Genomic DNA, 15,031 nt, shown 5'->3' on the forward strand with positions numbered 1-15,031 from the left:
CCCGTTCACGCCCAAAGCTGCATACATCATTAAACAGACATGTATATGTTCAGATTCATCGACAGACTAAATGCAACGCTATGTGGAATTACTGTCTCCTATCAGGAGAAAACACAGATGGAATGTACAGGGATGAATGCTGGGCTGGGCTGCGAAATACAAGCTCATCGTTGTGCACCCAAGTGCCATTTTGTCAGCTTGTGGCAGTAAAGAGCATTCCCAGCATAATGTCTGCAACATTCTGCACTGGGCCAGGTCTGAGATCGTTCAAAGAAGGGGTTTACGGATCCCAAAGCAGAAGGCCAGGCATCTCTTCTATGGATGCCAATTCACAAATAAATTCAAGTTTCATTAACGGGACAGAGATACTCAGAGATGCCCTCGGTAGTCCCTCCCCCCCGTGAGTCCCCCGGCCCCACCCCAGCATCTTCCCTTGTTGGTGAGATGAGCTGTAATGTTGATCTTTAAGGCAAGATCTCTCGTCTTGAGGTATCACTGGCTGCATGGTGCAGAACGTGTCCTACCTGATCAGTTTGCCCACAGGAATTATGGCAGTTGTGGCAGCTTACATTTTCACAACTAAGGAGAAGCACCCTAAGGCCTATGGGGAGGGAGGAGGGGAGAAGAGAGTCACACAATCCTGCCAGGCCAGAACCAGGGAAGCATCTCCTCTTTCAGAGGGCTCAAGAGTTCACTGCTCTCCCTTCATCCAGGCTCACACAGAAGATAGCCTGTTCTTCATCAGAGATCCTGCTTCCACTTGGGGCTCTTCTACTCAACCGGAAGAACCCGAGGGGTGCCCTGGTTCCTCAGGGGAGCAGATAATGCTGCTGAGTAGGCACCATGGGGCAGCTATGTGAAAGCCATCATTAACTTGGAAATATGCTTCAGTTTGCAAAGGGCTATAATTCAATCTAAACCAAGCTGACAGTCTAAAAGGACAATTATTCCTATTCAAACGTTGCTCTCAGCAGAGACGAAATGCATGCTAATTTAAGTCCCTGCTTTGTTAGATGCTGACTTCAGCGTCATTTTTTCCTCTCCAGCTCAGTTCGAAGCGTAATCCCTGGGCTATCAGATAAGGTGGGATTTGAGCACAGTGGAGCAGAATCTATAGCAGCTGAGAAAGGTCATTTCTAGAGAGTGCCTTCTCCCTCTTGTTCCCCACTGTTCCGCCCAGCTTTGAGCTGATGGAACAGCTGATTTGTACTGATGGATTAAGAGACACTTCCCCCCTTCCCACACCCACCCACTCCAAAACAAAACAACTGTGATAATGGCTGTGGGCAAAACAAGGCCCTAGGGGAAAAAAGGCAACACCTGCCCAGTGCAAGCGGGTCAGGGCTCACCATGCAAGACAGAGCGCCCTTCCTATTCATTTCACTTCCTATACTTTAAATTGGCAAATTTAAATATAGATATCTATATACACACACAGGATAGCTGGTAAAAATTATCATATTAAAGGAGGCCCTTTCCTGGGTCCCAAAAGGTGAGGAAACCCTGAAATTCTTCAGGCTAAAAAAAAGGTCCAAGATTCTGTTCTCAAGATTACAAATTGTACACCAAATAAATATCCCCCTCTCCTTGGGTAAGGCCACAAGTTTCACCATCGGCAATGGGCAGTGAAGACGGTAGTCAGGGTGGGGGGGAGAACACCTTCCTTTGTAACAAGGAACCGCTAACGTGTGGTCCCTTGGCCATCCCTTTCTTCTCCAGCACAGAAACCAAAACCTCATTCCTTTTCTGCTGCCTGCAAGCGCTTTCCTCTGCGGAGAAGAGTCAATACATTTTCTTAGCTGGGAGTTGAAGCAAATCCATGCAGAATTTAAGAACAGGAACAGCACCATAGAAGACCATGTTTATGAGTTTCCCATGAATCATAGTCATGATTGTCTGGTGGCCGGATGCCCAGATTCTATACCAGGGGCCAAAGAAAGGATCGGAGATGGCAGGGCACAGCATGTTGTTCAAGTTCACTTGTGTGATCTAGGAAACAGAGGAGGGGGAGCACGTTTGGCTAAGTCTCATAGCAATGAGTTATTTGCCCAATTCCCCTAGTAACCAAGAAGCATCAAGCTTATCACCTCCCATGACTGCCCAGTCTTGCATCTGTTAACTATAGCGAGGGGGGGGGGGGGAGATACAGGAAGTATTCCTGATGCTGCCACTTCTACATGGAAAACCTCCCCAGTTTAACTGCCTGGGCACTGACCCCATACCCCCAACTTCCCGATTTCCATTCTAACCACCGCCTGCCCCCTCCCCGTTTTGCTCACATATTAGACAACGAGAAATATTTTATTCTAACTCTCTCTCGCCCTTCCTCCTAGCAGCACACATGGCTGTTCCACCCCCGTTTCATCCTGACAGCCAGCTTGAAAGGGAGACAGGGCTGAGAGAATCTACTGGCCCAAGATTGTCCAGTGAACTTGGGGGATCTGAGCCCTTGTTTTGGGGGGGGGGGGGGTTAAAGCATGAAAATTAACATGAATGTTGACTCACCAGTCCCAGAATTTGTAAAATGCTGAAGTGATAGACAAACATCAGCCCAGTGGACAGCAGAGCCCACCAGAAGTTGCAAGGTGGTTCAGGAGTGTAGATACCTGTTGTTAGAGACAGAGTTTTAAAAGGGGTGGAGGGGATGTCGTTCAGTCAGATGGCTCTCCCCTTTCGGAGAGAAATGTCTGCAGCGCCTCTGACAAGACGGAAGCCAGAGGCTGAAGCAGTCAGTCGTCAAGAAACTGAAGTTGTCGAGTGGGGCAAAGAGAGATCTGCAAAAACAAACAGGTGTGGATAGGCCTGTGGACTCCCAGGTGCAGGGAGTTTGACGAAGGTTCAGTTCTTATCTCTAACCCCAACCTTCTCCTTCTTGGTCACTCTCTCCTTAAGACAGGGATCTGCATTTTTTATTATCTTCCTGAGGACACTGTGTAAGCCATTCATCTAGATTTTGCTCTAGATACTTCTGATAGAGGTGCATTACATACAGTGATGTTATGGCATATATGGTTTTCCAGCACAAATACTCAAGCCCAGGGGTCATTTTGTAGAAAAATAGGTGGTGGAGCTCATTAGCATAACTCATTAGCATCTGCCACCCCGCACCAGCCAAAAGCAACCTTATGCAAGAAAGGAGAGCCCCGGGTGAGCGAGACCTGCTTGGGCTGGCTAGAGATCCAGCCAGTCCAAGCACGCCTCACTCACCTGGGGCTCTCCTTGGCTGCTCCCCCTGCACAGTCAAAAGGCCAGCAAGCCACCCGCCACCCTAAATCACATAAGAAGTGGAGAAAGGATGGTGTGGGCTTCTCCAGGGGTTAATGAGGGCTGCTGGGGGCATGGCAAAGTCCCTGGTGGGTGGCTGGCTGGCTGGCTGCCCGCTCTCCTAATCCAGGGATTGTTATGCAGCTGCACCTACTATTCAATGGACAAGGTAGGTAGATGGGGAGGAGGAGGGGGAACCCTCAGAAAGGATCAGGAGCTGTGCTCCTGTGAGGTCCTGTTGAATTCAAGGCCTGCCCAAGCCCCGTGGCGCAGAGTGTTAAAGCAGCAGTACTATAGTACTGTGGTCTGAACTCTCTGCTCACGACCTGAGTTCGATTCCAGTGGAAGCTGGATTCAGGTAGCCGGTTCAAGGTCGATTCAGCCTTCCATCCTTCTGAGGTCGGTAAAATGAGTACCCAGCTTGCTGGGGGGAAAGTGTAGATGTCTGGGGAAGGCAATGGCAAGCCACCCCGTAAAAAGTCTGCCATGAAAACATTGTGAAAGCACCATCACCTCAGAGTCAGAAATGACTGCTGCTTGCACAGGGGACCTTTCCTTTCCAAGCCCCAGATGCACCCATTACAAAGCCTGCAGCCTCCCCAACCCAATTGTCTGGACATGTAATTCCCTCAAAAGGAAATCTTTACATCCATTGCTGTCAGGTTTGGAGAAAGACGGGTCACCAGCACGGAGCTTTCAAGCATGCCATTTCTATATGCTATTTCTAATGGTGTTCAGCAGACAAACCAGATACAAAGCAGAACACTCTTCACACACACACACCCTTTTTCTCCTTCTAACCAAAGGGTGCATAGTAAATCCATCTGGACCCAGGATGTTTAGCGTAACCTTGTGTTAACAGTGTAGAGTGCCTCTCCCCCAGATTCACACAGCCAGGTCTTATCAGTTTCCAGAGAATGTGTGAGAAAGGGAGATGTTTTTATTAGCTGACATTTCCTTAGTCATAAAAGAGATACTAGTGAGTAGCCTTTGAACCCTCAACTCAATTTGCATCTTTATGTTATCCTTTTGAAGTTATCTGTAACCTTTCCCTTTGAAGCATGCCTATAAGTTACTATGCAATGCTATGTCATTACTTCCAAGGAGTCCGTCCTTGAGCAAGCTATGGAATTTTAACAATAAAGCAACTTTTGATTAAAGAACAAAAGCTTGATTACTGAGGAATATCGATGCTTGCAGGAGCTGGGCCAGAACACGAATGCCTTGTACTTCCCCAAGCACATCTCATCTGCTCTTAATGTACAGCCATTCAGGAACACTACCATTTGATGTTCAAAACACCAGGAGGACTTTTTTTTCACAGGACCTGCAACTCAATTGCCTCTCCTTACAGTTATTCAGCTAACAAGCACGTTCATAGGCTGGGTGTCATCCAAGGCAAGCCTTCATAAATACCACACATGTCAGCAAAAAACCAAATTACACAATGTAGCTCAACCAAGAGAGGAATTCTCCACTGAGAAACTGGACTGCTCAGGAGACGAGGCGGCTACGTGCATGCTGGGGAAAGAAGCAGCTTTCAAAGCACAAAGCAGCTTACAAGATTTCCTTCGCCAGTGGATGGCTGAAGGTCAGAGCAAGCTGGGGAGCCTGGAAAGAGCAGACAGCCCCACTCGGAGAATTTGCCACTGGATTGCGGATGGTCCATAAAACGGGATAAGCGTTAAATAAGGCGGCTTAAAATTAATTTCAAAAAGCAATTTCATTGTAAATGAAAATAAAACAAATCCACATAAAATACAGGAAATGGCTGGATCAGCATTTATCCAATAGTTTATTTATTTAGGCCTCAATCAAAATAACGGATTCGTTTCATACCACTGTCTTACTAGTTTACACTATTATTGTTGTTGGAAGTGATAACTGTGCTTATGTTGCTTACATTCCAACTCGGCATATAAATGACAGTCTGAACTGCTTGCATTGTATTGTCTTTTGATGTCACTCTTTACGATCTCATAAGCAATATGGTACAATAGTATATAAATAGGTATTTATATACCACTTTGCCATATTAATTACAACTGCATACAATCAATGTTCTGCATATCCATGCATGAACAGTAGTTAACCAAGGACCTGCTGTATCTATTCAATGACCTCAAAAGCTTACAGTCAAGTCCTTACAAAAACTAGTTTTTTGAGCAGTACACAATTCAACCAGCAGGTGGAGAAACTCTAAAAGTAGCCACCTTCCTCTTCTGTTTGCTACAGCTCCTCTCCTGATCCATTCTGCCATCCATAAAGCAGCAGAAAAAGCAGGAGTCCAGTAGCACCTTAAGGACTAACAAAATTGGTGGCACGGGATGTGCTTTCGGGAGTCACTGCTCAGTTCTTCAGATATGAATCACCAAATCATCTTATTGCTCTTTTAAAGTTAGAAAAGCACCCCTAATGTACAAAGCATATTGAAGTCACAAGTCAGTGGCAATCATTTTGGAATAAGTATGCTTAGAGTTGCTCTGTAAAATGGCCTTTTTGGTCCTGGCCCCGACCTGGTGGAACTCTCTGCCAGATGACATCGGGGCCCTGCAGGACTGGAGAGCCAGTTTGGTGTAGTGGTTAAGTGTGCGGACTCTTATCTGGGAGAACCGGGTTTGATTCCCCACTCCTCCACTTGCACCTGCTGGCATGGCCTTGGGTCAGCCATAGCTCTGGCAGAGGTTGTCCTTGAAAGGGCAGCTGCTGGGAGAGCCCTCTCCAGCCCCACCCACCTCACAGGGTGTCTGTTGTGGGGGGGGAAGGTAAAAGAGATTGTGAGCCGCTCTGAGACTCTTCGGAGTGGAGGGCGGGATATAAATCCAATTTCTTCTTCTTCTTCTTCTTCTTCTTCTTCTTCTTCTTCTTCTTCTTCTTCTTCTTCTTCTTCTTCTTCTTTTCTGTAGGGCCTGCAAAGCAGAGATGTTCTGCCAGGCTCTTGGCTAAGGACAGCAACAGTTTATTATGGCTGCTACTTTCCTTTTTCTCTCCCCACTCAAGATGCTTGTAAGTTCCTTCTCCTCCCCGTCAGCATGCTGCCTGGCAGTCCGGAACCCCAGAAAACATCCACAGGATGCCATCTGGATTTTATACATTTTAATGGATTGCCGCTTTGTGCTTATCTGATTATTGTATGCTATTTAAATGTTGTATATTGCCCAGAGCGAGCTGGGGTGGGCAATCAATCATCCTCTCCATCAGCATCATCCCTGAGAATTTAAAAAGAAAAGAAAAGTTGCCCGCTCATGGACAGTCACATGCATGGATTCTGGGCTTCAGAAAGTTCCAGAGCTCTACAGTCAGAATCGGTGCTCAGATCCCTTCCCCAAATGGACAGCAGTGCATTTCCACACATGCCTCTTAACACAGCACCAATACCATCTAATTGCTCTTTTAAATTAGAACAGCAACCCTAATGTACAAGGCATGTGGAAGGCAGTGGTGAGGAAACAAGCCAGCAGTGGTGAAGGAGGGTGGGTTGTGTGACTAAACCACCCCAAACACGCCATTTTTCTGGGGACAGAGAAGATGCCTCATCACCTGCTTGGTAAAATGGGCACAGGGCTTGGTGCCAGAAGTCAACCCAAAGCAACAACTGCTGGTGACTGGGACTTTTTGCTCTGCAGACAAGGCATCACCTGCAGCCTGAAGGAAAGGGGAAAGGGCACAGCATAAAAAAATGGGGACTGTCCCATTAACTACTCTTAACCTCTTATTGACATCATTTTTATAAAGCAAAATATGAGAGAAACTGGGAAAATGCACGGCTATTGACAGAGCAGTCACAGGGAAAGTAACCAAGAAGGCACCCAAGTGTCCCCCCCTTTGGAAGAAGAAAAAGATACTGGATTTATATCCCACCCTACGCTCTGAATCTCAGAGACTCGGAGTGGTTTACAATCTCCTTTACCTCCTCCCCCACCACAACAGATACCCTGTGAGGTAGATGGGGCTGAGGGAGCTCTCACAGAAGCTGCCCTTTCAAGACAGCTCTGCGATAGCTATGGCTGACCCAAGGCCATTCCAGCAGCTGCAAGTGGAGGAATGGGGAATCAAACCCGGTTCTCCCAGATAAGAGTCCGGCACTTAACCACTACACCAAACTGGCTCTCAAGGCAGGCCAGATACAAAATTATTGGTGGGCAGGGGTTCTGAGTGCCAATTTTTAGGCTGGAATTCTAGTTGTCCTTTCTGCCCAGGGACAGAACTTACACAGAGGCCTGGAAGAGCCAGTAAAATGTTATTCCCACTCTTAATCCCAGACTATGTAGTCTGATTAGGGTAAGCCAGTCATGAGAACAATCCTGCATCTGCTCAACATTCTTAACAAATGAGAGAAGGGCTCACATCTGTCAAGAAAACTCTGCAGTTCCCCAATGGTATGTGAGGTTATTTAATTGGTCCAGGAAAGAGGAGGAAGGTTCTTCATGCATATTCAAAGGCACTGGTTATTCACCTACTCCAGGATTCTTTTTTACATGGAAAGCAGACGCCAAGGAGCAGTCTCTGCTCAAATCCAAGTACTCTTGAAGATTGCGCCTTGAATCCTGTTTCTGGAGCTGAGCTGGGGCTAGGCGTTTGTCTTTCATGGCACAACTCTGTTCCGGCCCGTCCTTGTAGATAGGTGTGAGTTTGGGAAAAGGAAGAAAATAATGCTCCTTTGAAACAACTCAAGTAGAGTTTTTCTTTTAATTTCTTTTTTCTTTCCAATCTTATCTAATTGAAGAACAAGGCACCAGTGACTGTTAAAAAAGGGTGAGACAGAGATTCTTTATTTTTGGAGTAGCTCCAAAAGCAGCCCTTGTACCTTTAGCAATGTGACTTCAAGATGGGAAGAGGGCAGTGATCATAACAGGATATGCCAAAGTGTGGCAATTAAATCATTCTTAATGTATAAATCACAACAACAAAGTCTATGGGTGACTGTAGGGCAGAAGGAAACTGGCCTGCCACCAAGAATCTGGACAATTAAGTGACAAATGAAATTCAGTGTTGGTAATGGGAAAGTCTGGGTTTATCTACTCAATTCCTAGAGAGACATATGAAACCCACCACATTCCAGAATTCTGAGGTACGTCTCTATTTAGTTTTGGGGGCTCTTGTGTTGATAGACCCAATTTAAATTCATTCCTGCAACAGAGGCAAAGGTAGATATTTGACAACACATGAAAGCAGATGGGTACACTAATATAATTATTATTAATGGGGGGTGGGGAGCACAACATGCACACATCCACATCTTCTTCGTGGTCTCTGTGTATCTTAGCTTGCTGACAGCTCCCTCAGCCTATTCCTAGATCGCAGATGAAGATTCTGACAGGTATCCAGGGAAAGTATTCTATAGCTGAAGATCAGTGACTAGCTGTTCTGTACTCAGACATGGACATGGCACAAAAAAGTGGACTTGCTCCATTTTGGAGTTCGTAACAGGCCACTGGGTAGAGATCAGCATAATCATGGTATGCCCAAACCATTCAGGGTTTCAAGGAATAACCACTTTCTTGAAGAGACTTAAAAGTAAAATGTAATATATACTGTTAAGGCTTGATTTCTGTGCAGCATTCTATTCTGTTCACCTTTGGAGCTGAGGTGACCTGAACAAAAAGTGAATAGCAAAGGCTATAAAGGGATTTCTCACTCTGTTTCAAAAAGACTGTATGGCTTAAGCAAAAGATAAGAGGAAATAAAACAGAGATATATAAAAATCACTTTGGGGAAATGAATGTGGTATTTTGCACAAAGAATGAAACAAAAAGAAGACATGTTTTAGAATTCAGCAAAGATCCTATTTTCTTAGCACACGTTAACTTTTGTGAGCTCATTTTGCAGCGTGACAAGCTGACAATGAGCAAAATCTAAATATTTATGAGAAGTTTCAATACTACATGCCTTAGTAATTTCCTGGCGCTAGCTGATAGTACTCTGATGTTATTTTGTTTCAATTTTTAAAAGTTGCTTATCTCAATATATTGCACATGGAAACATTTCCCCAGCACATAGCATATACACATTTTCAAGATACAAATGCTTTGTTTTATGCTCCTCTAGACTATGGTAAAGGCCTATGGAGTTATTGCAGAAATCTGGTTCCTAACATTCGTTCTTACTAAGATAGGTAATCTCTCAGCTGCTCCTGAATGTTACCTGGAACATCTGCATTTAGAAGGAATCAAGCATATGATGTGCTGAATTGCCAGCCTTCTAGAACAATGTAGGTGAACTAGATGCTGCTACAGTTTGTGGAAGTTGCGCAGCCAAGACATTGATCACCAGCCAAGATCCCTCAAAAGAGGCTATGGGCAACCAGAGTGGCTCTCAGCCTTCAATCTACCACCTTCTACCAAGGATGCAACAAGGAAAAGTTTCACTGCTGGCGGCATGTCGTTTGTGCTGTATTTTCCCTCAAGCCTGAGGGGCCATTTCCTGCTTGATTCCTATTTGCTGCGTGAGATTTTTAAGAGCTGGGGGGAGGAATCCAGGAATCAGTGGCTATCAGAAGGTGGGGAGAAGGGGCTGTGAAAAATCCCAAATGGGCCCACAATTTGACACCCCCCAGTTCTGAATGTCCCCCCCCCCGCTTATTTGTAGATCACTCTCAGGGGCTATATGGCCCTTCTCAGGGGGTCGTTTTGTAGGGGAAAAGGTGGTGGAGCTCATCCAGGGATTGTTATGCAGCTGCACCTACTATTCAATGGACAAGGTGAGAAGGAGGAATTGTCAGAAAGGTTCAGGAGCTGTGCTCCTGTGAGCTCCCACTGAATCCAAGGCCTGGCCCTTCTAAAGAATCACTGGGCTACATGGAGTATTTCCTATATTCATGAAGAGCAAAAGTGGCTTTTTACAAGAGATGCTGGTCAGAGTGAAGTTCACTATTACCAGACCAGCAGCAGAGGGCAGCAGATAGCTGTAAAGGGCACTAAAAGTACAGTGCTGAAACAGGCAGAGGCTGGTGCATTCCGGCCTGTAATAAAGGACACTGGCAGTCCCCAAAACCAGTGTTGCTGACCCAATGAACACCCAACATTTCTTTCTGAAGTCAGACTGACAATGAACACCAAGAAGCTGTGCAAGGATACACAGACGAAGAAAGAAACAAGCACCCATCGAAGACTGCAGAGGCTACAGTCAACAGTCCAACATCAGAGGCTACAGTCCAACGTCAGCGAGTTCTTGGTCTGTCTTTAACTTCCCCACCCCATCAAAACACACACACACACCTTTATGGTTTTCAAATACCACAGCAGTCATAGAAACACCTTAGATATCCTGCAGCACAAACACTGCCCATCTCCACTGCACCAATTTCATGCAGCTGTAAGCTTAGTAATGTAATTCTAGCAGTCTACTCGGTTTGAATCCCATTTCCAGGGGAAGAGAGGAAAACGAGAAGTTCTTTTAATTGCTAAAACCCAAAGGAAACAAATATCAAGCGCACTACAGAATGCGATGTTGATACAAATGTTCTACTTCGTGCATGAGACCTGTATGCCTTGTACAGTCATCGGCCCCTTGCAAGATCAAGAGCTCTCGTGTACAAGCAGATTTCCCACCCTTAAAAGCTTCCCACCATAGCTCAAAGGAGAGGGCAATTTTGTGCACAGGAGAAAGATGTCCCCTCAACCCCAGCAAGCAATTTTCATCATGGTTATGTATAGCATACTTGCATTTCTAGTACAAGACCAAAATTGGTTAGTAGAATTAGAGCAACAGTGTTAACTGAGCCAAAATCTTCAGTTGTAATTTTGTCTTTATATAGGATGACTAGGGTTGCCAGGTCCAACTTGGGAAATATCTGGGGATTTTGGGGGTGGAGCCAGGAGCAAGGTTGCGGCAAGCACGGTTGAACTCCGAAGAGAGTTCTGGCCACCACATTTAAATGGACCACATGTCTTTTAAATGCCTTCCCTCCATTGGAAATAATGGAGGATGAGGGCACTTTCTTTTGGGGCTCATAAAATTGGACCCCTTGGACCAATCTTTCTGAAACTTGGGAGGTGAGACTGAGGAGAGGCGCCAGATGCTATGAGCCCCAGATACCCACAGATCAATTCTCCATTATACCCTCTGGGGACTAGTCTCCATAGGATATAAAGGAGTGCTTAGCAAACATTTCCCTCCCCCCCCCCGTGGCTTTCTGATAACCCTGAAGCAGGGGGAGGGCCCCCAAACCGGGGGACTGGCAACCCTACAAAATCTCACACACCAAACCAGTTTGTGAGGCGGCTAAACGTTTGTGATGGTTCATGGTTCACAAACGGGATATGCCATGAACCAAATCACATTTTTCTGGCTCATAACCATAATTTTGCCTTCATTGGGATAGTCCTTTTCTTGCCGGTGTAACTTAAAAATCTGAATGAAAGTCTGTTCTTCTCTACTTCACTTTGAACATATGAAGCTGCCTTCTACTGAATCAGACCCTTGGTCCATCAAAGTCAGTTTTGTCTACTCAGACTGGCAGCGGCTCTCCAGGGTCTCAAGCTGAGGTTTTTCGCACCAATTTGCCTGGACCCTTTTTTGGAGATGCTGGGAGATTGAACCTGGGACCTTCTGCTTACTAAGCAGATGCTCTACCACTGAGCTACCATCCCGCCCCACTTTAGTTGCCTTCGAAGTACTCACAGGCTTTTTGGACTTTAAAAGTTTTTGCAGTATGTTTTGTTAGTCCCAAGCCACCTTGGAAACACTGTTATGTCACACTACGGTACTGTTGTTGATGGAAACTTAATGTCTATGTTTATCTTATGCTCATTGTTGTTTATTCATGTTATGTTTGTATCCATATTCTAGAGCTTGAAGGTCCTATCAGAGACTTGGTTTTTGTTCATGAGTAGACATCTATGTCTGTTTCAAAGAATGCAGCGATAGTGTGCAAGTAAACAGTTTTATTTATATATCAGTTTAATTTATATATCACTGTGCATACATATCCTTACTCTGCTTTACTCAGTGTTTTCTGTTTGCCTCCACCTGAGGACTATGTCTATAAACAATCAAAGGTTATAGTGACCAAAATAACTAGGATATAATTTGTGCATTCACAAACATTACAAAGACATAATTTAAAGACACAATATCCAAAGAAGAATCCTTCCAACATGGAGTCCCAAAGTGCTGGCAGTTGACCTAAAGGGTCCTGCTTCGATCGCTCTTCCAGCATAGGGTGCTGTAAAAGACATCCAAGTTCAAAATGCATTTGCGCCAAAATTTTCAATGCATTTCAAAAGCAGCTCAAGCATAACACTGGTTTGAAATTTTTGAGCGTAGTGCTGGTTTGAAATTACTCTAGAGATTTTAAGTTCTCATTTATTCACTGTAAACATTTAAGCAGTTGCGAAACACATTGAAAACTTTGGCGCAAAAGCATTTTGAACTTGGACATCTTTTACAATTATCTATGGAGCACTCTATGCTGGAAGAGCGATTGAAGCAGGACCTTTTAGGTCGACTGCCAGCACTTCGGGACTTCCTTGTTGGAAGAATTCTTCTTTGGATAGTGTGTCTTTAAATTATGTCTTTGTAATGTTTGTGAATGCACAGATTATATCCTAGTTATTTTGGTCACTATAACCTTTGGTTGTTTACATACACATTCCTGAAGTGACCTCTCTCTTGGCTTCTCCATCTCAGGATTGGCAACCCTAAAGGAAAAGGAAAGGTCCCCTTTGCAAGCACCAGTCGTTTCCGACTCTGGGGTGACGTTGCTTTCACAATGTTTTCACGGCAGACCTTTTTACAGGGTGGTTTGCCATTGCCTTCCCTGGTCATTACACTTTCCCCCCAGCAAGCTGGGTCCTCATTTTACTGACCTCGGAAGGATGGATGGCTGAGTCAACCTCAAGCCGGCTACCTGAACCAGCTTCCGCTGGAATCGAACTCAGGTCATGAGCAAAGGGCTCTGACTGCAGTACTGCAGCCTTAGCATCTGCGCCACAGGGCTCAAGCTTGGCAACCCTAACAAGCACTCTCATTCAGGTGGGTAGCCATGTTGGTTTGAAGCAATAGAATAAAGTTTGAGTCCAGTTTAAGGCTAACAAAGTTTAACTCTGGGTATAAGCTTTCATGTACGTGCACACTTCTTCAGATATATATGGACATATGAAGCTGCCTTATACTGAATCAGTCCCTTGGTCCATCAAAGTCAGTATTGTCTACTCAGACTGGCAGCGGCTCTCCAGGGTCTCAAGCTGAGGTTTTTCACACCTATTTGCCTGGATCCTTTTTTGGAGATGCCAGGGATTGAACCTGGGGCCTTCTGTTTACCAAGTGGTAGATGCTCTACCACGGAGCCACCGTCCCTCCCCATTGAAATAGATTTCCTCAAACCTTACACATAGGTAAAGAGAGGGTATACAGCTTGAGGAAGTCTGTTTCAATGTATCTGAAGAAGTGTGCATGCACATGAAAGCTTATACCCAGAATCAGACTTTGTTGGTCTTAAAGGTGTCACTGGACTCAAGCACTCTAATATTTCAAAGATTTTTTTCCACTCACACATCCCTCTCAAAAACAGCTTATTCATTTCCATGAAGGTCACATTATAAATCTCCCCAATTCTCAACAAACGGAGTGATGCACGTATCTGAAGAGACCCACCAGATTCTGGGCTAACCCAGAGGCTCCAAACCCATACAAGATGCAGAACACATGAAGGCATCAAACTATTCCACTGCCCACTCCTCAACAGAAAGATCTATGGAGACCTGGCAAACTTTCAAACAGAAAATTAGAACCCACAGGAGATTTGCATGTCTAAATTCTGGCTCACTTCGAAAATAAACTGCATTATCAGGCCATCAGTGTAGCTGATATCAAAACAAAGACATTTTAAATATTCTGACCCAGTTTCCCTAAAGAAGCAGCCTGGAGAAAAAGCAACGTTTATATTTATACCAGGGTTAGAGATGTGCACTTCAAAATGTTTCATTTTAATTTCATTTCAGGATTTCGGGAAGGGCATGGTTTTTGTTATCCCAAAATTCTGGAAGTATTGATAACAATCCAGGAATCCATTTTTGGGAACACTTGGCAGGTTTGGGAATACTGTTACCAAAAATCCATGCCTTGAGGGGGAAAAATCCAGAAAGTGGCTTGCTTCAACACACCACCAATCTCTGACTTTTTGCTCGATCCTCTGACACCCCACAGTACCAAAGGACTTGTCCTCATGGGCTGTCAAACCTTAACATATTTCCTTTTTTCACATAAACTTTATCATCAATTGAGAGTCTCTTTGACTATTCCTTTCCTTGTAGCATCTCCTGCTTATTCCTAAGCTTATCGTCTATTCAGCCTTTTATCTTGTAATGACAGGTGTTGGCTGTTGCCAAATTTATGTAGCAGTGCTTAAAGCTTGTGCTAATGTAATTAATTTAGATTTGCAGTAATTAGCAGGCAGGTCTGCCTTTCCCGCCACTAATAATGACACGGGTCTGTGATTCTTCCTGTATGAGTAATAATCCAATTTTAAACGACATTCTGAAATCATAGTCACTCCAGTTGGTATAATTGATAAACTATGTAACTACGTAATTGAACACACACATGAACACACATGCAGCTGCCTAATACTGACTCAGATAATCATTTCATCAAGGTAAGTATTGTCTACTGAGACTGGCAGTGGATTTGCAGGGTCTCAGGCAGAAGTCTTTCATATTACTTTCCACCTGCTCCTTTCAACTGGAGATGCCAGGAACTGAAGCTGGGACCTTATGCATGCCAAGAGCCATGGTCCCTCCCCAAATTCTACTTTAAGATCATTCTA

At 44.8% G+C, this 15,031-nt stretch overlaps 1 protein-coding gene across 1 annotated transcript in view; it reads right to left on the reverse strand.

Annotated features, from left to right (window-relative positions):
• Nucleotides 1–1,404: 1,404 nt before the first annotated feature.
• Nucleotides 1,405–15,031, reverse strand: part of TMEM164 (transmembrane protein 164) — a 77,715-nt gene continuing 64,088 nt past the window's right edge. Inside the window, exons 5-6 of the mRNA XM_060249987.1 lie at nt 2,506–2,606; nt 1,405–1,989 (exon numbers count right to left, since the gene is read on the reverse strand). Of these exons, the coding sequence (XP_060105970.1) occupies nt 1,783–1,989; nt 2,506–2,606 (308 nt within the window). The 3' untranslated portion in view covers nt 1,405–1,782. The remainder of the gene's footprint in view (nt 1,990–2,505; nt 2,607–15,031) is intronic.

Source organism: Heteronotia binoei, chromosome 11 (assembly GCF_032191835.1).
Source record: "Heteronotia binoei isolate CCM8104 ecotype False Entrance Well chromosome 11, APGP_CSIRO_Hbin_v1, whole genome shotgun sequence".
Lineage (NCBI taxonomy): Eukaryota > Metazoa > Chordata > Lepidosauria > Squamata > Gekkonidae > Heteronotia > Heteronotia binoei.